Raw genomic sequence first — 24,030 nt, 5'->3', positions numbered from 1 at the left:
TGTGTACATCAAAGTAATATTATTGTAGGCCAATTATCTTTTGGTATCTTAAACTGTGCTGTTACAGAGATAAATGTATTCATATCTGAAGCTGTTAATTAAGATGATAGTTGAATCACATTGTAATTTAGATTGAATCTGAATAAAAAAATATTAAGTTACTAGTGTTATTTTTAATTAAATTACACAGTAACACATACCGCTTAGAATACATGAATATCATAAAACCATGAATGAAGTAGATGTTAAAGTGAACAGTCGGGCAAGGATGGCTAAAGTCGGTAAAAATGGTGTGAATGTATCCAGTATAATTTCTTATGAAATGGAAAAATAAAATCTCTCGTCAAAATCTGTCTGCATACGAAGAAATTAATTTAAAGTATGGAAATTTTAAAACGTCCTCCCGGCTCACTATGTCCGTGGTTACATTTCCACGCAGCCTCGCTTTCAATGCTTTCAACTTTTCTTTACTTTAATGGTCAAAACTGGGAAACGTGAGCAGAACTTGACCGTCGTATTAATATGTGAGAACTTTTGGAAGGCCAATGAACACATTTAGACTGGTTTTCTTTGCCTGACTATTCACTTTAAATATTTCTTTGCATTTCTTTCTTTCTAGATGGTGATATGAAGTCAAGAGCAAATATTTTGATCACAGAAGTCTTTGATACAGAGCTGATCGGAGAGGGGGGTATAGGGACCTTCACACATGCTCACAGGGAACTTTTACAGGTAAGAACAGAAGAAAAAAAAAAGATCCATGATCTAGATTCACTATCAAGGGAGATAACTCCTATAGGCCATCATCACTGTTATCTATGTTATAGTTGTAGATTAATTAAAAGGAATAAAATATTTTTATAATAAAAAGGAATAAATGTTAGTCTCATAGTACAATAACTATTATATTATAGTCAGTCAGAAATTGAATTGTCTTTCATTCCTGACTTTGTGTAATAAATGACTTGTTTACACCACAGAATGACTGTATAGTAGTTCCCTCGGCTGCTAACATGTACGTACAACCTGTAAGTTCTGACTTGGTGCGGAGGTGGCGGGACATACAGCCAATCAAATTACAAGGATATGATGACATCATTGCCCCAGATGATCTGACCTTTTGTGGTGGAGCCCCGTCCTTACATGACCTTCAGATAGACCAGATCCCACGAGACAAGTTTGATGTCATATCTGATCCAATTAAAGTGTTTAGGTTGGTTGAATCTAAAAATATTTGGAATGTATACACATATATATTCATATAATATTTGAAAATGTTTTGGTATACACACAGATCTAAAACTTGTTTAATATTAGAGTTTGATAAAGACTTGTGTACAGATGACTATTTGCAGTTAACTTTTATGAATTTTGCGAACAAAGTAAATTCACAGAAGGTAATTTCCGTGAATTTATATCTCATGTAACCTACATTGAAAACTATTGCAATTCAATATATTTCAATCTGGAAAAGTTGATTTCCACGAACTTGTTTTGAAATTGAAATAGCAAAATTAAAAAGCTGCAAAAGAAAATTGGCAATGAAATATTAAACTTACATTGTTGGTTTCAGCATCAGAGAGAACTACATTTTATTTAGTATCATGAAAAAAAGTCTGAACAGAAGCTCTATATCAAACTTACATCACAGAGACAACTACTAACATTTGATTTTAGTATCATGAAACTCATTATGTACATAACCAACCTTTTTGTTATAACAGATTTGATTTCAGTGGAAAGACTACTCTACTCTTTGATAATCAATCCCTGAATGTTGTCAAATCACTGACGTCAGGACAAGTAGATGGCGTGTTTATGTGGTGGGACCTAGAAATGGACACTCAAGGGGAGATTAACCTCAGCTGTGCTCCTAGCTGGGGCCACCCAAATATTGAAGAATTACAGGTAGATGTTCTTGGGTAATAAATTTACATTTTAAAAAGATAAATGATATATTTGTTGTGCATCAATTTTTGTTCATGATGATTTTCAAAACTTTTAAAAACAGAAATAAAAAAAATGGTTAATGTTTTCATTTAAGTGGAGAGACCACTGGATGCAGGCAATTTACTATCCCGGCATTCCTCTAGAGGTCAACAAAGGTGAAGATGTCAAGGTCATTAGTTACCATGATGAGTACAGTCTCTGGTTTGAAGTTGCCAAAGAATCCAGGTAATTAGAAAATTTTAAAAATAGACACATAAAATAATAATATCAATTACTGGTATAGTCATATTTATACAGTAATGATATCTATGCAATATTTTTCCATACAGATAGAATTACTTCATAGATCAATTGTATAATGACAATGCAGAAGATATGGCTGCTACAAAATTTATTAAACAATGCTAGAATTTAGAATAACTTTAATTAAAAACAATACACGGGCAATGTTACTTGATTTTAATATTAACATTTATTTTACTTCAGTGAGAAGGAAGACTGTCACAAAGAAGGAGGTCCTGTATGTAGCTGTGGGGCCCACATCTCTTTCAGCAGGGGCCGGATAGGAATGATGAATGATCCAGCCAGGAGACAGGTCTACCAGAAAATCCTACAAATGGTATGTAATCCTATAGATCTACCAGAAAATCCTACAAACGGTACATAATCCTAAAGATCTACCAGAAAATCCTACAAACGGTATGTAATCCTATATATCTCCCAAAAACTCATGTAATCCTATATATCTCCCAAAAATTCATACAAACGGTATGTAATCCTATAGATCTACAGGAAAATCCTACAAATGGTATGTAATCCTATAGATCTACCAGATAATCCTACAAATGGTATGTAATTCAATAGATCTACCAGAAAATCCTACAAACGGTATGTAATCCTATAGATCTACCTGAAAATCCTACAAATGGTATGTAATCCTATAGATCTACCAGAAAATCCTACAAATGGTATGTAATTCTATGAATCTACCAGAAAATCCTACAAATGGTATGTAATCCTATAGATCTACCAGATAATCCTACAAACGGTATGTAATCCAATAGATCTACCAGAAAATCCTACAAACAGTATGTAATCCAATAGATCTACCAGAAAATCCTACAAACGGTATGTAATCCTATAGATCTACCAGAAAATCCTACAAATGGTATGTAATTCTATAGATCTACCTGAAAATCCTACCAACGGTATGTAATCCTATAGATCTACCTGAAAATCCTACAAACGGTATGTAATCCTATAGATCTACCAGAAAATCCTACAAACGGTATGTAATCCTATAGATCTACCAGAAAATCCTACAAACGGTATGTAATCCTATAGATCTACCAGAAAATCCTACAAACGGTATGTAATCCTACAGAACTACCAGAAAATCCTACAAACGGTATGTAATCCTACAGAACTACCAGAAATCCTACAAACGGTAGGTAATCCTATAGATCTACCAGAAAATCCTACAAACGGTAGGTAATCCTATAGATCTACCAGAAAATCCTACAAACGGTATGTAATCTTATAGATCTACCTGAAAATCCTACAAACGGTATGTAATCCTATAGATCTACCAGAAAATCCTACAAACGGTATGTAATCTTATAGATCTACAAGAAAATCCTACAAACAGTATGTTATCCTATAGATCTACTAGAAAATCCTACAAACGGTATGTAATCCTACAGAACTACCAGAAAATCCTACAAATGGTATGTAATCCTATAGATCTACCAGAAAATCATACAAACGGTATGTAATCCTATAGATCTACCAGAAAATCCTACAAACGGTATGTAATCCTATAGATCTACCAGAAAATCCTACAAACGGTATGTAATCCTATAGATCTACCAGAAAATCCTACAAACGGTATGTAATCCTATATATCTACCAGAAAATCCTACAAACAGTACATAATCCTAAAGATCTACCAGAAAGTCCTACAAACGGTATGTAATCCTATATATCTCCCAAAAATTCATACAAACGGTATGTAATCCTATAGATCTACAGGAAAATCCTACAAATGGTATGTAATCCTATAGATCTACCAGATAATCCTACAAATGGTATGTAATTCAATAGATCTACCAGAAAATCCTACAAACGGTATGTAATCCTATAGATCTACCTGAAAATCCTACAAATGGTATGTAATCCTATAGATCTACCAGAAAATCCTACAAATGGTATGTAATTCTATGAATCTACCAGAAAATCCTACAAATGGTATGTAATCCTATAGATCTACCAGATAATCCTACAAACGGTATGTAATCCAATAGATCTACCAGAAAATCCTACAAACAGTATGTAATCCAATAGATCTACCAGAAAATCCTACAAACGGTATGTAATCCTATAGATCTACCAGAAAATCCTACAAATGGTATGTAATTCTATAGATCTACCTGAAAATCCTACCAACGGTATGTAATCCTATAGATCTACCAGAAAATCCTACAAACGGTATGTAATCCTATAGATCTACCTGAAAATCCTACAAACGGTATGTAATCCTATAGATCTACCAGAAAATCCTACAAACGGTATGTAATCCTATAGATCTACCAGAAAATCCTACAAACGGTATGTAATCCTACAGAACTACCAGAAAATCCTACAAACGGTATGTAATCCTACAGAACTACCAGAAAATCCTACAAACGGTATGTAATCCTATAGATCTACCAGAAAATCCTACAAACGGTAGGTAATCCTATAGATCTACCAGAAAATCCTACAAACGGTATGTAATCCTATAGATCTACTAGAAAATCCTACAAACGGTATGTAATCCTATAGATCTACCAGAAAATCCTACAAACGGTATGTAATCCCTTAGATCTACCAGAAAATCCTACAAACGGTATGTAATCTTATAGATCTACCTGATAATCCTACAAACGGTATGTAATCCTATAGATCTACCAGAAAATCCTACAAACGGTATGTAATCTTATAGATCTACAAGAAAATCCTACAAACGGTATGTAATCCTATAGATCTACAAGAAAATCCTACAAACGGTATGTAATCCTATAGATCTACCAGAAAATCCTACAAACGGTATGTAATCCTATAGATCTACCAGAAAATCCTACAAACGGTATGTAATCCTATAGATCTACCAGAAAATCCTACAAACGGTATGTAATCCTATAGATCTACCAGAAAATCCTACAAACGGTATGTAATCCTATAGATCTACCAGAAAATCCTACAAACGGTATGTAATCCTATAGATCTACCAGAAAATCCTACAAACGGTATGTAATCCTATAGATCTACTAGAAAATCCTACAAACGGTATGTAATCCTATAGATCTAACCAGAAAATCCTACAAACGGTATGTAATCCTATAGATCTACAGAAAATCCTACAAACGGTATGTAATCTTATAGATCTACTAGAAAATCCTACAAACGGTATGTAATCCTATAGATCTACCTGAAAATCCTACAAACGGTATGTAATCCTATAGATCTACCAGAAAATCCTACAAACGGTATGTAATCCTATAGATCTACCAGAAAATCCTACAAACGGTATGTAATCCTATAGATCTACCAGAAAATCCTACAAACGGTATGTAATCCTATAGATCTACCAGAAAATCCTACAAACGGTATGTAATCCTATAGATCTACCAGAAAATCCTACAAACGGTATGTAATCCTAGAATCTACCAGAAAATCCTACAAACGGTATGTAATCCTATAGATCTACCAGAAAATCCTACAAACGGTATGTAATCTATAGATCTACCAGAAAATCCTTCAAACGGTATGTAATCCTACAGAACTACCAGAAAATCCTACAAACGGTAGGTAATCCTATAGATCTACCAGAAAATCCTACAAACGGTATGTAATCTTATAGATCTACCTGAAAATCCTACAAACAGTATGTAATCCTATAGATCTACCAGAAAATCCTACAAACGGTATGTAATCCAATAGATCTACAAGAAAATCCTACAAACGGTATGTAATCTTATAGATCTACCTGAAAATCCTACAAACAGTATGTAATCCTATAGATCTACGAAAATCTACCGAAAATCCTACAAACGGTATGATAATCCTATAGATCTACCAGAAAATCCTACAAACGGTATGTAATCCTATAGATCTACAAGAAAATCCTACAAACGGTATGTAATCCTATAGATCTACAAGAAAATCCTACAAACGGTATGTAATCCTATAGATCTACCAGAAAATCCTACAAACGGTATATAATCCTATAGATCTACCAGAAAATCCTACAAACGGTATGTAATCCTATAGATCTACCAGAAAATCCTACAAACGGTATGTAATCCTATAGATCTACCGAAAATCCTACAAACAGTATGTAATCCTATAGATCTACCAGAAAATCCTACAAACGGTATGTAATCCTAAGACTCCTCCTACAAACGGTATGTAATCCTAAGATCTAAAAAATCCTACAAACGGTATGTAATCCTATAGAACTACCAGAAAATCCTACAAACGGTATGTAATCCTACAGAACTACCAGAAAATCCTACAAAGGTATGTAATCCTATAGATCTACCAGAAAATCCTACAAACGTATGTAATCCTATAGATCTACCAGAAAATCCTACAAACGGTATGTAATCCTATAGATCTACCAGAAAATCCTACAAACGGTATGTAATCCTATAGATCTACCAGAAAATCCTACAAACGGTATGTAATCCTATAGATCTACCAGAAAATCCTACAAACGGTATGTAATCCTATAGATCTACAAGAAAATCCTACAAACGGTATGTAATCCTATAGATCTACCAGAAAATCCTACAAACGGTATGTAATCCTATAGATCTACCAGAAAATCCTACAAACGGTATGTAATCCTATAGATCTACCAGAAAATCCTACAAAGTATGTAATCCTATAGATCTACCAGAAAATCCTACAAACGGTATGTAATCCTATAGATCTACCAGAAAATCCTACAAACGGTATGTAATCCTATAGATCTACCAGAAAATCCTACAAACGGTATGTAATCCTATAGATCTACTAGTAAAACTACAAAATACAAACGGTATGTAATCCTATAGATCTAACAGAAAATCCTACAAACGGTATGTAATCTATAGATCTAACAGAAAATCCTACAAACAGTATGTAATCCTATAGATCTACCAGAAAATCCTACAAACCTATAGATCTACAGAAAATCCTACAAACGGTATGTAATCTTATAGATCTACTAGAAAATCCTACAAACTGTATGTAATCTTATAGATCTACCGAAAATCCTACAAACGGTATGTAATCCTATAGATCTACCTGAAAATCCTACAAACGGTATGTAATCCTATAGATCTACCAGAAAATCCTACAAACGGTATGTAATCCTTTAGATCTACCAGAAAATCCTACAAATGGTATGTAATCCTATATATCTACCTGAAAATCCTACAAACGGTATGTAATCCTATAGATCTACCAGAAAATCCTACAAACGGTATGTAATCCTACAGAACTACCAGAAAATCCTACAAACGGTATGTAATCCTACAGAACTACCAGAAAATCCTACAAACGGTAGGTAATCCTATAGATCTACCAGAAAATCCTACAAACGGTATGTAATCCTATAGATCTACAAGAAAATCCTACAAACGGTATGTAATCCTATAGATCTACAAGAAAATCCTACAAACGGTATGTAATCCTATAGATCTACAAGAAAATCCTACAAACGGTATGTAATCCTATAGATCTACCAGAAAATCCTACAAACGGTATATAATCCTATAGATCTACCAGAAAATCCTACAAACGGTATGTAATCCTATAGATCTACCAGAAAATCCTACAAACTGTATGTAATCTATAGATCTACTAGAAAATCCTACAAACAGTATGTAATCCTATAGATCTACCAGAAAATCCTACAAACGGTATGTAATCCTACAGAACTACCAGAAAATCCTACAAACGGTATGTAATCCTATAGAACTACCAGAAAATCCTACAAACGGTATGTAATCCTACAGAACTACCAGAAATCCTACAAATGGTATGTAATCCTATAGATCTACCAGAAAATCCTACAAATAGTATGTAATCCTATAGATCTACTAGAAAATCCTACAAACGGATTGTAATCCTATAGATCTACCAGAAAATCCTACAAACGGTATGTAATCCTACAGAACTACCAGAAAATCCTACAAACGGTATGTAATCCTACAGAACTACCAGAAAATCCTACAAACGGTATGTACTAACTTATATGAATCTACTACCTGAAAATCCTACAAACGATATGTAATCCTATAGATCTACCAGAAAATCCTACAAACGGTATGTAATCTTATAGATCTACCTGAAAATCCTACAAACAGTATGTAATCCTATAGATCTACCAGAAAATCCTACAAACGGTATGTAATCCAATAGATCTACAAGAAAATCCTACAAACGGTATGTTATCTTATAGATCTACCTGAAAATCCTACAAAACAGTATGTAATCCTATAGATCTACAACCTACAAACGTATGAATCCTATATACAACGGTATGTAATCCTATAAATCTACAAGAAAATCCTACAAACGGTATGTAATCCTATAGATCTACCAGAAAATCCTACAAACGGTATATAATCCTATAGATCTACCAGAAAATCCTACAAACGGTATGTTATAATATAGATCTACCAGAAAATCCTACAAACAGTATGTAATCCTATAGATCTACTAGAAAATCCTACAAACAGTATGTAATCCTATAGATCTACCAGAAAATCCTACAAACGGTATGTAATCCTATAGAACTACCAGAAAATCCTACAAACGGTATGTAATCCTATAGAACTACCAGAAAATCCTACAAACGGTATGTAATCCTACAGAACTACCAGAAATCCTACAAATGGTATGTAATCCTATAGATCTACCAGAAAATCCTACAAATAGTATGTAATCCTATAGATCTACCAGAAAATCCTACAAACGGATTGTAATCCTATAGATCTACCAGAAAATCCTACAAACGGTATGTAATCCTACAGAACTACCAGAAAATCCTACAAACGGTATGTAATCCTACAGAACTACCAGAAAATCCTACAAACGGTATGTAATCTTATAGATCTACCTGAAAATCCTACAAACGATATGTAATCCTATAGATCTACCAGAAAATCCTACAAACGGTATGTAATCCTATAGATCTACAAGAAAATCCTACAAACGGTATGTAATCCTATAGATCTACAAGAAAATCCTACAAACGGTATGATCCTATAGATCTACCAGAAAATCCTACAAACGGTATGTAATCCTACAGAACTACCAGAAAATCCTACAAACGGTATGTAATCCTACAGAACTACCAGAAAATCCTACAAACGGTATGTAATCCTACAGAACTACCAGAAAATCCTACAAACGGTATGTAATCCTACAGAACTACCAGAAAATCCTACAAATGGTATGTTATCCTATAGATCTACCAGAAAATCCAACAAACGGTATGTAATCCTATAGATCTACCAGAAAATCCTACAAATGGTATGTAATCCTATAGATCTACAAGAAAATCCTACAAACGGTATGTAATCCTATAGATCTAATCCTATAGATCTACAACAAAATCCTATAAATGGTATGTAATCCTGTATATAGCAATCAGAAGTGAAAGGATGGTTTAGCTTCCTGTTTTTTTCCTCTTTGTTTGTTTATTTTTCAACATTTTTGAAAAGTAAGTATTTCAAATCTTTCTATTTCTGGTGATTTAATTATAAGAAACCTATTAGTTCTCCAATATTTTACCAACTAATACAGTTTTCGGTTCAGAAAATATTCAACATGATTTCTCTGTTTGCAACACTACATGTTTTATGTAATTCTATTTTTGTAGAATGTTACAAGTGACACAACCTGCCTATGTTTGGGTGATGGCAACATTACAGCACTAATGGCTGCCAGACTTGGCTGTAAAAAGGTAAGATCTCAGGTGTAAAGAGGTAGGATCTCAGGTGTAAAAATGTGCGATCTCAGGTGTAAAAAAGTTCAATCTCAGATGTAAAAAGGTGTGATTTCAGGTGTAAAAAGGTAGGATCTCAGGTGTAAAAATGTAGGATCTCCGGTGTAAAAAGGTACGATCCTATGTGTAAAAAGGTATGATCTCGGGTGTAAAAAGGTAGATCTCAGGTGTAAAAAGGTATATCTCCGGTTTAAAATGTAGGATCTCCGATGTAAAAATGTAGGATCTCCGATGTAAAAATGTAGGATCTCGGGTGTAAAAAGGTAGATCTCCGGTGTAAAAAGGTAGGATCTCAGGTGTAAAAAGGTATGATCTTAGGTGTAAAAAGTTACGATTTCAGATATAAAAAGGTACGATCTCAGGTATAAAGATGTTAGGATTTCTTCACATTTACAACACAACATTTCTTCTATTGCTACATGCTATATCTGAGTTTCATTCCGTAGATAATATCCTAGGGTGCTACCGCTTCCATTCTAATTTTCTACTCTTTGATGCTGATTCTGATACATTTTTTTTCTCACACGCTTTAGTTCAGCCATTTTGTCTACTTTTAATGCGTAACAATGCGCATGCGCGAAACTTCGACAAACACAATTCATCGCAGCGTCATTTGCATACAATCCTGTCAGCCTCACGATCGTAATAAATCAAGGATTTCCTTTGATTTTGTATTCAAGACACATTTGTTCAATCTTATGCGTATCAAGAAATAAAATTGAGGTATCTTTAATATGTTTTTACCTTTTCTTACGTTAGTCGGATTTAAAAAAAAAAAAAATTATTTGGTTAGGCGAAACCTACCTTAAGCATTGTAAAATATTAGTCGATGGAACAGCCTATGATTTGGCGGAAGTTACTGTGTGACACTTGCTTCCGATATAATTATCATGGACAACCGACTAAACAATAGCAGTAGATGAAATAGTTTTATCGATAAACCAGATATACAAAGATAAATACAACACTTCAATCCATTTCAAACGTTTAAATTAGAATATATTTTTATCTTAATCAATTTTAATAATATTTGATCGTTTTTTGCAGTGAATTCTCACACTGTTTTCGTGACCTCTTGAACACTGATTAGGGTATTAGTACGCCTGAGCCTAATTGCCAATGTTAATATTGGAAAATATCATACATTGGGCTTAGTAGCAACGTATAGGTACTGTGTAGTGGCAATGTAAATATATAACAGTTTCCTTCGTTGTAGGTATTTACAGTGGAGACCAGCCCCAGTATTAGGAAGGTCATGGAATCTATTATCAGGAGGAACGGCTTATCAGATGTGATTACTGTCCTTACTCACAACCCAGAGGCTCTCACACTAGCAGACATTGGGGACTGCAAGGTAACAATGCTAGATTTACCGGAATTTCTCACTCAAATACTTGATTACCTGTGATGCATTGTCAATAATCAAAGAGACCAAGGCTACCACGATACAGCAAAAAATTTCGAATTCACCTAGATCATAATGACTTTAAAATTTACTGTTATGTTTACCAGCATGCAGGAAAATGCTTACCGGGTAACTCTACCTTTATACTACATAGTACCGGTGTAGTATGGTATTTTGACCCCCCATGATAGAATGACCCCGGGGTCAAAATACCATTATGGTACACACACCCCCCCCCCCCCCATGGTAAAGTGAACCCCACTTCTAAAAGTTACAACAACACTTGAACACATGTTTTTTAACTCATTTATGATCAACTCCAAATTGGGGTTCAGTTAAGACCTATGGCTAGCAGTGGAAGGCATTTTTTTAGGAGGGGGGGTGTCAAAATACCATGCCCATGGTGAAATGACCCCCCTCTCCACACCAATTTTTTTTTTTTTCGAAAGACATCTCACTGCCTTAACTTTAAGTTACATTAAAATCATATAAATTATGATTTTAGTTAATATTAAGTGTTATTTGCAAAGACTATGACTATTAGAACTCCAGCTTAGAAGGGGAAGGGGGGGTGTAAAATGCCATGGCCATGGTGAAATGACCTCTCCATGGTAAAGTGAACCCCCCCTTTCTAAAATTTACTAACAACGCTTGAATACATATATGATATTATGATTTCAGTTAATATTAAGTGTTATTTACAAGACTTTGAGTATAATAACTTCAGCTTAAAAGGGGGGGGGGGGGGGTCAAAATACCATAGCAATGGTGAAATGAGCCCACCCCCCCCCACCACCACCCTTGGTAAAGTGAACCCATCCTTCTATAAGTTACATTGACATATGAATACCCCGAAGGGTCAGGATGACCTATAGTCGTCATGTTTTGTCCGCCGTGCAGCAAGCGTCGTGCGTTAACTTTTCACTTTTTCACATTTCGCGATTTGGCTGAAACTTGCATGAAATGATCCTGACATGGTCCTTACAATGTGTTGTTATTTTTCGGGGTCGATCTGAAAATCCCAAAATGAAAAGCCCAGGCACAGCCACCATCTTGAAAAAACATTTTGAACTTCCTCTCAAGTTCTACCGGTGCGATTTGGCTGAAACTTGCACAAAATGATCCTGACATGTCCCGACAAAGTGTTGTTATTTTTCGGGTCGATCTGAAATCCAAAATGGCCACCACAGCCACCATCTTGAAAACACATTTTGAACTTCTTCTCAAGTTCTACCAGTGTGATTTGGCTGAAACTTGCCTGAAATGATCCTGACATGATCCTGACAAAGTGTTGTTATTTTTCGGGTCAATCCAAAATCCAAGATGGCCACTACAGCCGCCATCTTGAAAGCACATTTTGAACTTCTTCTCAAGTTCTACCGGTGCGATTTGGCTGAAACTTGCATGAAATGATCCTGACATGATCCCGACAAAATGTTGTTATTTTTCGGGTCGATCCGAAATCCAAGATGGCCGCCACAGCGGCCATCTTGAAAACAAATTTTGAACTTCTTCTCAAGTTCTGGCTAAAACTTGCATTTAATGATCCTGACATGGTCCCCACAAAGTGTTGTTACATATCTGTTTGATCCCAAATCGTAGATGGCTACCATGACACTATATCTAATTAATTTCCTATATGTTAAGGCCCTTGGGCCTCTTGTTTGAAATGAAATTTGTTGAAAGAAATTGAAAATGATCCTGACATGGTCCTGACAAAGTGACACCTTATATTATTAATTTTACTATTGCCAAGGTAGTCAGATGACCGTTAAGGCCCTTTGGGCCTCTTGTTTTTCTTATTTATGATAATATTCCCAATTTAGTTTAGACCTATGGCTAGCAGTGGAAGGCATTATTTTTTATTATTATTGTTTTTGGGTTTTTTTGTTTTTTGTTTTTTTTTTTTTGGGGGGGGAGTCAAAATACCATGGCCATGGTGAAATGACCCCCTCCCCCCTCCCCACTCCAATATTTATTTTTCAACTGACACCTTACTGCCTTAAGTTACAATAAAAGATATATTATGATTTCAGTTAATATTATGTAGTATTAATAAAGACAGCTTAGAAGGTGGGGAGGGGTCAAAATGCCATTGCCATGGTGAAATGACCCCCCCCCCCCCTCCACAGACCAATTTTTTTCCAACTGACATCTCACAGCCTTAAGTTACATTGTTAAATTAAAATCATATATATTGTGATTTCAGTTACCTAATATGAAGTGTTAATTAAAACCGATGAACGACTATCAAAATATAGACAATTGACATAAAAAAAACCAGTAATTTTCCTTTATCAAATCCATGGTTTTTGTTCCTCTTTATTTATACTTCTTTGAGAAACGTATATTTGCAAATTTGCTGATAACAATTGGCTTTTAAATACGAAGCAATTTTGTTGTATCGAAAAAGAAATTTTTGCTCAAAAACAAATTTTTCTAGAATTTTGTTGTTTAAGTGCTGGATGTAGCCTTGTTTTTAAGTCAAAAATAGGGCCAAATAAGGGAATTGATTGATAGAAAATCAAATACAATCAATCAAGAATACAATTAATTGTTGATAATGAAAAATCTGTCAAAGGTGACATTATTGCTGACTTTGAAATTTGTAGTATAGGGAGGTGTTATTATTCTATTATGGCTCTGTCCAGAGGGAACTGTTCTCCTATAGTGTTGTCTGGCAAGGTATAGTCCCCGAGTCTTTGACTCAGGGACTATACCTCTCCAGACAACACTTTAGGAGAACTGTTCCCGGGGGAAAGGGCCATAATAGATTTAGTATGCTACATGACATTCATAATGACGTCATATATTTGGTCGCGTGGTCATTCCCGGGGGACTATACTTTGGTATAGTTCCCGTAGTCATGTATAGTCTCCCGTAGTCAAGAAGGACAGGGAACTGTCGCAAAATAGACCATGGTTGTTATCCAATCGCATTCCTAGTAATTATCATGTGATTTACTAAAGTGTAATAGACAACTGACATATATAGTATAGGGAGGTGTTATAGTGTAATAGACAACTGACATGTATAGTATAGGGAAGTGTTATAGTGTAATAGACAACTGACATGTATAGTATAGGGAGGTGTTGTACTGTAATAGACAACTGACATGTATAGTATAGGGAGGTGTTTTAGCGTAATAGACAACTGACAATTGTTATAGTGTAATAGACAACTGACATGTATAGTATAGAGAGGTGTTATAGTGTAATAGACAACTGACATGTATAGTATAGGGAAGTGTTATAGTGTAATAGACAACTGACATGTATAGTATAGGAAAATGCCATAGTGTAATAGACAACTGACATTTATAGTATAGGGAAGTGTTGTAGTGTCATAGACAACTGACATGTATAATATAGGGAAGTGTTATAGTGTAATAGACAACTGACATGTATAGGATAGGGAGGTGTTTTTAATAACAATGACAATAATAGAGACAACTGACAATTGTTATAGTGTAATAGACAACTGACATGTATAGTAAAGGGAGGTGTTATAGTGTAATAGACAACTGACATGTATAGTAAAGGGAGGTGTTATAGTGTAATAGACAACTGACATGTATAGTATAGGGAGGTGTTGTAGTGTAATAGACAACTGACATATATAGAATAGGGAGGTTTGTAGTGTAATAGACAACTGACATGTATAGTATAGGGAGGTGTTGTAGTGTAATAGACAACTGACATGTATAGTATAGGGAAGTTGTTATAGTGTAATAGACAACTGACATGTTATAGTATAGGGAAGTGTTATAGTGTAATAGACAACTGACATGTATAGTATTGGGAAGTGTTCTAGTGTAGGGAGGTGGTATAGTGTAATAGACAACTGACATATATAGTATAGGGAGGTGTTATAGTGTAATAGACAACTGACATGTATAGTATAGGGAAGTGTTATAGTGTAATAGACAACTGACATGTATAGTATAGGGAGGTGTTGTACTGTAATAGACAACTGACATGTATAGTATAGGGAGGTGTTTTAGCGTAATAGACAACTGACAATTGTTATAGTGTAATAGACAACTGACATGTATAGTATAGAGAGGTGTTATAGTGTAATAGACAACTGACATGTATAGTATAGGGAAGTGTTATAGTGTAATAGACAACTGACATGTATAGTATAGGGAAATGCCATAGTGTAATAGACAACTGACATGTATAGTATAGGGAAGTGTTGTAGTGTCATAGAGACAACTGACATGTATAATATAGGGAAGTGTTATAGTGTAATAGACAACTGACATGTATAGTATAGGGAGGTGTTTTAGCGTAATAGACAACTGACAATTGTTATAGTGTAATAGACAACTGACATGTATAGTATAGAGAGGTGTTATAGTGTAATAGACAACTGACATGTATAGTATAGGGAGGTGTTATAGTGTAATAGACAACTGACATGTATAGTATAGGGAGGTGTTGTAGTGTAATAGACAACTGACATATATAGAATAGGGAGGTTTTGTAGTGTAATAGACAACTGACATGTATAGTATAGGGAGGTGTTGTAGTGTAATAGACAACTGACATGTATAGTATAGGGAAGTGTTATAGTGTAATAGACAACTGACATGTATAGTATAGGGAAGTGTTATAGTGTAATAGACAACTGACATGTATAGTATTGGGAAGTGTTCTAGTAGGGTGTGTGTGTGTGTTTAATTTCACCATGGCCATGGTATTTTGAACCCCCTCGCCCTTTCTAAGCTAGAGTCCTGATAGTCATAGGTTTTGTAAATAACACTTATATTAACTAAAATCATAATGTATATGATTTTAGTGCATCTTCTGACAGTTAAATGTCAGTTAAAAAAAATAATTGGAGTGGGGAGGGATGGGGTTCATTTCACCATGGCCATGGTATTTTGAACCCCCTCGCCCTTTCTAAGTTGAAGTCCTGATAGTCATAGTTTTTGCAAATAACACTACAACACTATTTACTGAAATCGTAATATGTATGATTTTATTGTATCTTAAGACAGTTAAATGTCAGTTAAAAAAATAATTGGAGTGGGGAGGGAGGGGGTTCATTTTACCATGGCCATGGTATTTTGAACCCCCTCGCCCTTTCTAAGCTAGAGTCCTGATAGTCATAGGTTTTGTAAATAACACTACAACACTATTTACTGAAATCGTAATATGTATGATTTTATTGTATCTTAAGACAGTTTAATGTGAGTTGTAGGGAGGGGGGGTCATTTCACCATGGCCATCATATTTTGACCCCTCCCCCCATTCCTTTCTGAGCTGAAGTCCTGATAGTCATAGTTTTTGTAAATAGGAGAGGGTTCATTTCACCATGGCCATGGTATTTTGAACCCCCTCACCCTTTCTAAGTTGAAGTCCTGATAGTCATAGTTTTTGCAAATAACACTGCAACACTTAATATTTACTGAAATCGTAATATGTATAATTTTATTGTATCTTAAGACAGTTAAATGTCAGTTAAAAACAATAATTGGAGTGGGGAGCGATGGGGTTCATTTCACCATGGCCATGGTATTTTGACCCCTCCTCCCATTCCTTTCTGAGCTGAAGTCCTGATAGTCATAGTTTTTGTAAATAGGAGAGGGTTCATTTCACCATTGCCATGGTATTTTGACACCCCCCCCTTCCTTTCTAAGGTGAAGTCCTGATAGTCATAGTTTTTGTAAAGAACCCTTAACATTAACTAAAATCATAATATTTATGATTTTATTATATCGTAAGGCAGTTAAAAGTCAGTTGAAAAGAAAAAAAACATGTATTTAAGTGTTGTATTATCTTTTAGAAGGGGGGGTCAATTTACCATGGGGGGGGGGGGTTCATTTCACCATAATGGTATTTTGACCCCGGGGTCATTTCACAATAATGGTATATTGACCCCGGAGTCAATATACCATGATTCAAAATACCATGCTACACCGGTAATCAAATGAATGTCTATAAAAGGATATACTTTGAGACTTTTTTCCATTTCTAGGTTGACCTTGTGGTTGGAGAGCCCTACTTTCAGAGTTCTGTGTTACCATGGCACAACATTTCGTATTGGTACAACATTGACCAGCTGTCTAACATCTTGTCAGTTGAGGCGAAAGTATTCCCGGCTTCAATGACCATAAGGGCAGTGGCCGTGGAGTTCACAGACCTGTGGAAGATACGGGCCCCTGTTGGTATATGTGAAGGGTTTAATCTACAAGTGTTTGATGACCTGATAGAGGTAAGGGGTATTTGTATCAGACTGACTGACTAACACCAATGTTCATATAAATTATCTTACTGGATACGCAAACTCTTAATCACAGTTCTTAGTTTTAGTCAAATTGAAAACTCTGATGTTCTCTTTAGTTATTAAAAAAAATATATATATTAATTATACAAAACTTTTAAGTTGCACAAGTTTTTTCTCAGTTTCATCTGAATTCTTATATTTGATTTCAAACTTTTTGAATAGAAAAACATGTCATTATCAGGTTTTTAGTTCGCAGCATAGAAATTTGTAAATTGAAATAAAATTATCAGGTTTTTTAATTCTTTCAATATTTACCTTATTCTACAAATTGAGATTATATTATTTCCATAGATGGGTTGATCAACTTGCGACTTCTTAAAGTTGTGTAGAACTGACGATAATAAGATGTAATTATGTTGACAGCAATCCTCGGACATTGCTGATGAGATCGTAGAACCACAGCCCCTGTGGGAGTACCCATGTACAGCTCGGAGTGATGTAGTGGATATCTACAATTTCCAGTACACATCTTTATGGGACAAAACTGCTGTCAATGTGGAAAAAATACTCAGGTTACAAAGGTTGGTGGCACAGGATGTAAATTATGTTGTGTAGATAGACAATGACTCCATCCACTAACTGTTAAGTTGTTGTGGAAATTATTTCAGACTCTGGATTGTACAGATAGACAATGCCTTCACAAAGATGTTAACATCAAATTAAATCAGTTCTTCTATATCATTTACTTTGTTTGTTAGTTGTGTTATTTATTTCCTTGAGTTTGCTTTACAATGACATGAAGTATTATTTCCCCTGTATGACTAAATGACATGAAGTATTATTTCCCCTGTATGACTAAATGACATGAAGTATTATTTCCCCTGTATGACTAAATGACATGAAGTATTATTTCCCCTGTATGACTAAATGACATGAAGTATTATTTCCCCTGTATGACTAAATGACATGAAGTATTATTTCCCCTGTATGACTAAATGACATGAAGTATTATTTCCCCTGTATGACTAAATGACATGAAGTATTATTTCCCCTGTATGACTAAATGACATGAAGTATTATTTCCCCTGTATGACTAAATGACATGAAGTATTATTTCCCCTGTATGACTAAATGACATGAAGTATTATTTCCACTGTAGGACTAAATGACATGAAGTATTATTTCCCTGATGACTAAATGACATGAAGTATTATTTCCCCTGTATGACTAAATGACATGAAGTATTATTTCCCCTGTAGGACTAAATGACATGAAGTATTATTTCCCCTGTAGGACTAAATGACATGAAGTATTATTTCCCCTGTAGACTAAATGACATGTATTATTCCCTGTGACTAAATGACATGAAGTATTATTTCCCCTGTAGGACTAAATGACATGAAGTATTATTTCCCCTGTATGACTAAATGACATGAAGTATTATTTCCCCTGTAGACTAAATGACATGAAGTATTATTTCCCCTGTAGGACTAAATGACATGAAGTATTATTTCCCCTGTAGGACTAAATGACATGAAGTATTATTTCCACTGTATGACTAAATGACATGAAGTATTATTTCCACTGTATGACTAAATGACATGAAGTATTATTTCCCCTGTATGACTAAATGACATGAAGTATTATTTCCCCTGTATGACTAAATGACATGAAGTATTATTTCCCCTGTATGACTAAATGACATGAAGTATTATTTCCCCTGTATGACTAAATGACATGAAGTATTATTTCCCCTGTATGACTAAATGACATGAAGTATTATTTCCCCTGTAGGACTAAATGACATGAAGTATTATTTCCCCTGTATGACTAAATGACATGAAGTATTATTTCCCCCTGTATGACTAAATGACATGAAGTATTATTTCCCCTGTATGACTAAATGACATGAAGTATTATTTCCACTGTATGACTAAATGACATGAAGTATTATTTCCCCTGTAGGACTAAATGACATGAAGTATTATTTCCACTGTATGACTAAATGACATGAAGTATTATTTCCCCTGTAGGACTAAATGACATGAAGTATTATTTCCCCTGTATGACTAAATGACATGAAGTATTATTTCCCCTGTATGACTAAATGACATGAAGTATTATTTCCCCTGTATGACTAAATGACATGAAGTATTATTTCCCCTGTATGACTAAATGACATGAAGTATTATTTCCCCTGTATGACTAAATGACATGAAGTATTATTTCCCCTGTATGACTAAATGACATGAAGTATTATTTCCCCTGTATGATAAATTAAATTTTCTGTATGACTAAATGACATGAAGTATTATTTCCCCTGTATGACTAAATGACATGAAGTATTATTTCCCCTGTATGACTAAATGACATGAAGTATTATTTCCCCTGTATGACTAAATGACATGAAGTATTATTTCCCTGTATGACTAAATGACATGAAGTATTATTTCCCCTGTATGACTAAATGACATGAAGTATTATTTCCCCTGTATGACTAAATGACATGAAGTATTATTTCCCCTGTATGACTAAATGACATGAAGTATTATTTCCCCTGTAGGACTAAATGACATGAAGTATTATTTCCCCTGTATGACTAAATGACATGAAGTATTATTTCCCCTGTATGACTAAATGACATGAAGTATTATTTCCCCTGTAGGACTAAATGACATGAAGTATTATTTCCCCTGTAGGACTAAATGACATGAAGTATTATTTCCCCTGTATGACTAAATGACATGAAGTATTATTTCCCCTGTAGGACTAAATGACATGAAGTATTATTTCCCCTGTATGACTAAATGACATGAAGTATTATTTCCCCTGTAGGACTAAATGACATGAAGTATTATTTCCCCTGTATGACTAAATGACATGAAGTATTATTTCCCCTGTGACTAAATGCATGAAGTATTATCCCCTGTAGACTAAATGACATGAAGTATTATTTTCCCTGTATGACTAAATGACATGAAGTATTATTTCCCCTGTAGGACTAAATGACATGAAGTATTATTTCCACTGTATGACTAAATGACATGAAGTATTATTTCCCCTGTATGACTGAATGACATGAAGTATTATTTTCACTGTAGGACTAAATGACATGAAGTATTATTTCCCCTGTATGACTGAATGACATGAAGTATTATTTCCCCTGTATGACTAAATGACATGAAGTATTATTTCCCCTGTAGGACTAAATGACATGAAGTATTATTTCCCCTGTATGACTAAATGACATGAAGTATTATTTCCCCTGTATGGACTAAATGACACATGAAGTATTATTTCCCCTGTATGACTAAATGACATGAAGTATTATTTCCCCTGTATGACTAAATGACATGAAGTATTATTTCCCCTGTATGACTAAATGACATGAAGTATTATTTCCCCTGTAGGACTAAATGACATGAAGTATTATTTCCCCTGTATGACTAAATGACATGAAGTATTATTTCCCCTGTATGACTAAATGACATGAAGTATTATTTCCCCTGTATGACTAAATGACATGAAGTATTATTTCCCCTGTATGACTAAATGACATGAAGTATTATTTCCCCTGTATGACTAAATGACATGAAGTATTATTTCCCCTGTATGGACTAAATGACATGAAGTATTATTTCCCCTGTATGACTAAATGACATGAAGTATTATTTCCCCTGTAGGACTAAATGACATGAAGTATTATTTCCCCTGTATGACTAAATGACATGAAGTATTATTTCCCCTGTATGACTAAATGACATGAAGTATTATTTCCCCTGTATGACTAAATGACATGAAGTATTATTTCCCCTGTATGACTAAATGACATGAAGTATTATTTCTCCTGTATGACTAAATGACATGAAGTATTATTTCCCCTGTAGGACTAAATGACATGAAATATTATTTCCCCTGTAGGACTAAATGACATGAAATATTATTTCCCCTGCATGACTAAATGACATGAAGTATTATTTCCCCTGTATGACTAAATGACATGAAGTATTATTTCCCCTGTATGACTATGTATTACACATTTTTATACTCCTGTTTCTAGTGAAGGCCAGTGTAATGGAGTTGTACTGTGGGCTGACTTTGACTTTGGCCAGAATTGTGTTGTGAGCACTGGACCAAGAGAACCACCACATGTGGGGAAGGAAGTCAAGTGGGACATTTATACTCGACAAGGGGTCCATTTGCTGAAACAGCCGATAGTCACCATCAGTAGTGGCGATCACTCGGAGCCAAAGAGTGAAATTCATGTGACATTTGATTTCAAACCAAAAGAAGGGGACTTAGAATTCACTTTTAAATCCTATAGTGGTAGCTGAAATCAAATTTTACTTTATATGAAGTACTCAGTTGAGATTTATTGACCTTTTACCAACTTTAACAACTTCTTTTAAATACTAAGTACTCATTTGAGATTTATTGACCTTTTACCAACTTTAACAAATTCTTTTAAGAGTACAGACTTCACTGATAATGCAGCTGCTTTATCTATTGAATTCTACATCTCAATGTTTTTATTTGAGCTAATCAGAAACAATGTGATACATTGTAGCTATATTGAAGACTTGGCTAGGGAAACTTTTCACTTAAAGACTATTACACAGATGTCTATAATAGTCAGTGTAATAACCAATGAAGCAAAGATCATTCCTGTATGTTGCTATCTGTAGATGGTTAGGGTCCTTGATATTCAACAACTCTCATGTAACATGAAGGACTGGTATAGGGTACCACTCATGTAACATGAAGGACTGGTATAGGGTACCACTCATGTAACATGAAGGACTGGTATAGGGTACCACTCATGTAACATGAAGGACTGGTATAGGGTACCACTCATGTAACATGAAGGACTGGTATAGGGTACCACTCATGTAACATGAAGGACTGGTATAGGGTACCACTCATGTAACATGAAGGACTGGTATAGGGTACTACTCATGTAACATGAAGGACTGGTATAGGGTACCACTCATGTAACATGAAGGACTGGTATAGGGTACCACTCATGTAACATGAAGGACTGGTATAGGGTACCACTCATGTAACATGAAGGACTGGTATAGGGTACTACTCATGTAACATGAAGGACTGGTATAGGACTGGTATAGGGTACCACTCATGTAACATGAAGGACTGGTATAGGGTACTACTCATGTAACATGAAGGACTGGTATAGGGTACCACTCATGTAACATGAAGGACTGGTATAGGACTGGTATAGGGTACCACTCATGTAACATGAAGGACTGGTATAGGGTACTACTCATGTAACATGAAGGACTGGTATAGGACTGGTATAGGGTACCACTCATGTAACATGAAGGACTGGTATAGGGTACCACACCAATCTGTTTTGATTTCAATTTTAAACACAAGCTTGTACTGCTGAATCAACTTTAAACAGATGGCACCACTATATTCTTGCAGATGAATGTTTTGTACACATGTTTGAGAATCTTGTAGAATGATGACAAACCCATTACTGAGAGAGGGGGTTACAGCAGCTAATGGATATATAGACACATTATGAGTTTTAGTTATCTCCCCTTAGTTGTAATAATGCTACATCAAGATTTCTTCCCCTTAGTTGTAATAATGCTACATCAGGATTTCTTCCCCTTAGTTGATTGGGACCAAGCCCTGTTATTATGCCTGCACCCGGTTATTCACCAACGTTACCAATTTATGTTTATTTATTTTTATTTTAAGGAAAATAAAGTATGTACCCTGCTATAGTTTTCTTGTTGATTCCTTGTCAGAAAGGAGTAAGTTACAACAGATATGTTAGCTTACAATTTAAAGAATATTTACCTTTTACACTTCAAGGTCCAAATAAGTACATATATCTATACTTGGTGTAGGGACCAAACATTTTGATCACTCCGAGTCAAAGGACTATTTATCCTTCCATTCCAAGAAAATGCTCAGGTATTCTTGTTTGTCATGATACCATCCAGGATAATATTTCTTAAGCACAAAACCTTGCCTCATACAGAAAATGAATATACAAGTCTACACTGTATCTATAAAGGTTATCAAGAGAGAGTCGCAGACGGTGTATAATCCTATTTCTTATTTCATTACAAAACAAGCACTTACGTACTTAATGTACGGTATAAAAAAAGCAATTTTTCAGTAGACAGACAAAGTAAATGTGCCTGGGTTATAAATGTATGGCATATTAATTAGAATTTCTTTTACAAAAATCTTCTAATTTTAGTGGATTAAAGATGATGTATAAAGGAAGCACCTTGCTGTACACCTTTGTTAATTTTATCAAATTTATTTTAAAAAACATATATGAAAAAAGATCAACAAGCATTGCCTATATTAGTTCTCTCCCTGTTGTACATCTTTGAATTTTAAAAGTAAAATTTACCTC

At 34.7% G+C, this 24,030-nt stretch overlaps 1 protein-coding gene across 1 annotated transcript in view; it reads left to right on the top strand.

The window, feature by feature from the left end:
* LOC138316238 (protein arginine N-methyltransferase 7-like) overlaps window positions 1-23,379 on the top strand; it is a 38,149-nt gene extending 14,770 nt beyond the window's left edge. Inside the window, exons 5-14 of the mRNA XM_069257847.1 lie at window positions 620-732; window positions 981-1,213; window positions 1,725-1,908; window positions 2,045-2,175; window positions 2,437-2,569; window positions 9,866-9,949; window positions 11,208-11,345; window positions 17,382-17,618; window positions 18,054-18,211; window positions 21,691-23,379. Of these exons, the coding sequence (XP_069113948.1) occupies window positions 620-732; window positions 981-1,213; window positions 1,725-1,908; window positions 2,045-2,175; window positions 2,437-2,569; window positions 9,866-9,949; window positions 11,208-11,345; window positions 17,382-17,618; window positions 18,054-18,211; window positions 21,691-21,964 (1,685 nt within the window). The 3' untranslated portion in view covers window positions 21,965-23,379. The remainder of the gene's footprint in view (window positions 1-619; window positions 733-980; window positions 1,214-1,724; window positions 1,909-2,044; window positions 2,176-2,436; window positions 2,570-9,865; window positions 9,950-11,207; window positions 11,346-17,381; window positions 17,619-18,053; window positions 18,212-21,690) is intronic.
* The last annotated feature ends 651 nt before the right edge of the window (window positions 23,380-24,030 follow it).

Source organism: Argopecten irradians, chromosome 2 (assembly GCF_041381155.1).
Source record: "Argopecten irradians isolate NY chromosome 2, Ai_NY, whole genome shotgun sequence".
In the NCBI taxonomy this organism is placed as follows: domain Eukaryota; kingdom Metazoa; phylum Mollusca; class Bivalvia; order Pectinida; family Pectinidae; genus Argopecten; species Argopecten irradians.
The sequence above is the reverse complement of the archived record's forward strand: the minus strand, read 5'-3'. Positions and strand labels throughout refer to the sequence as shown.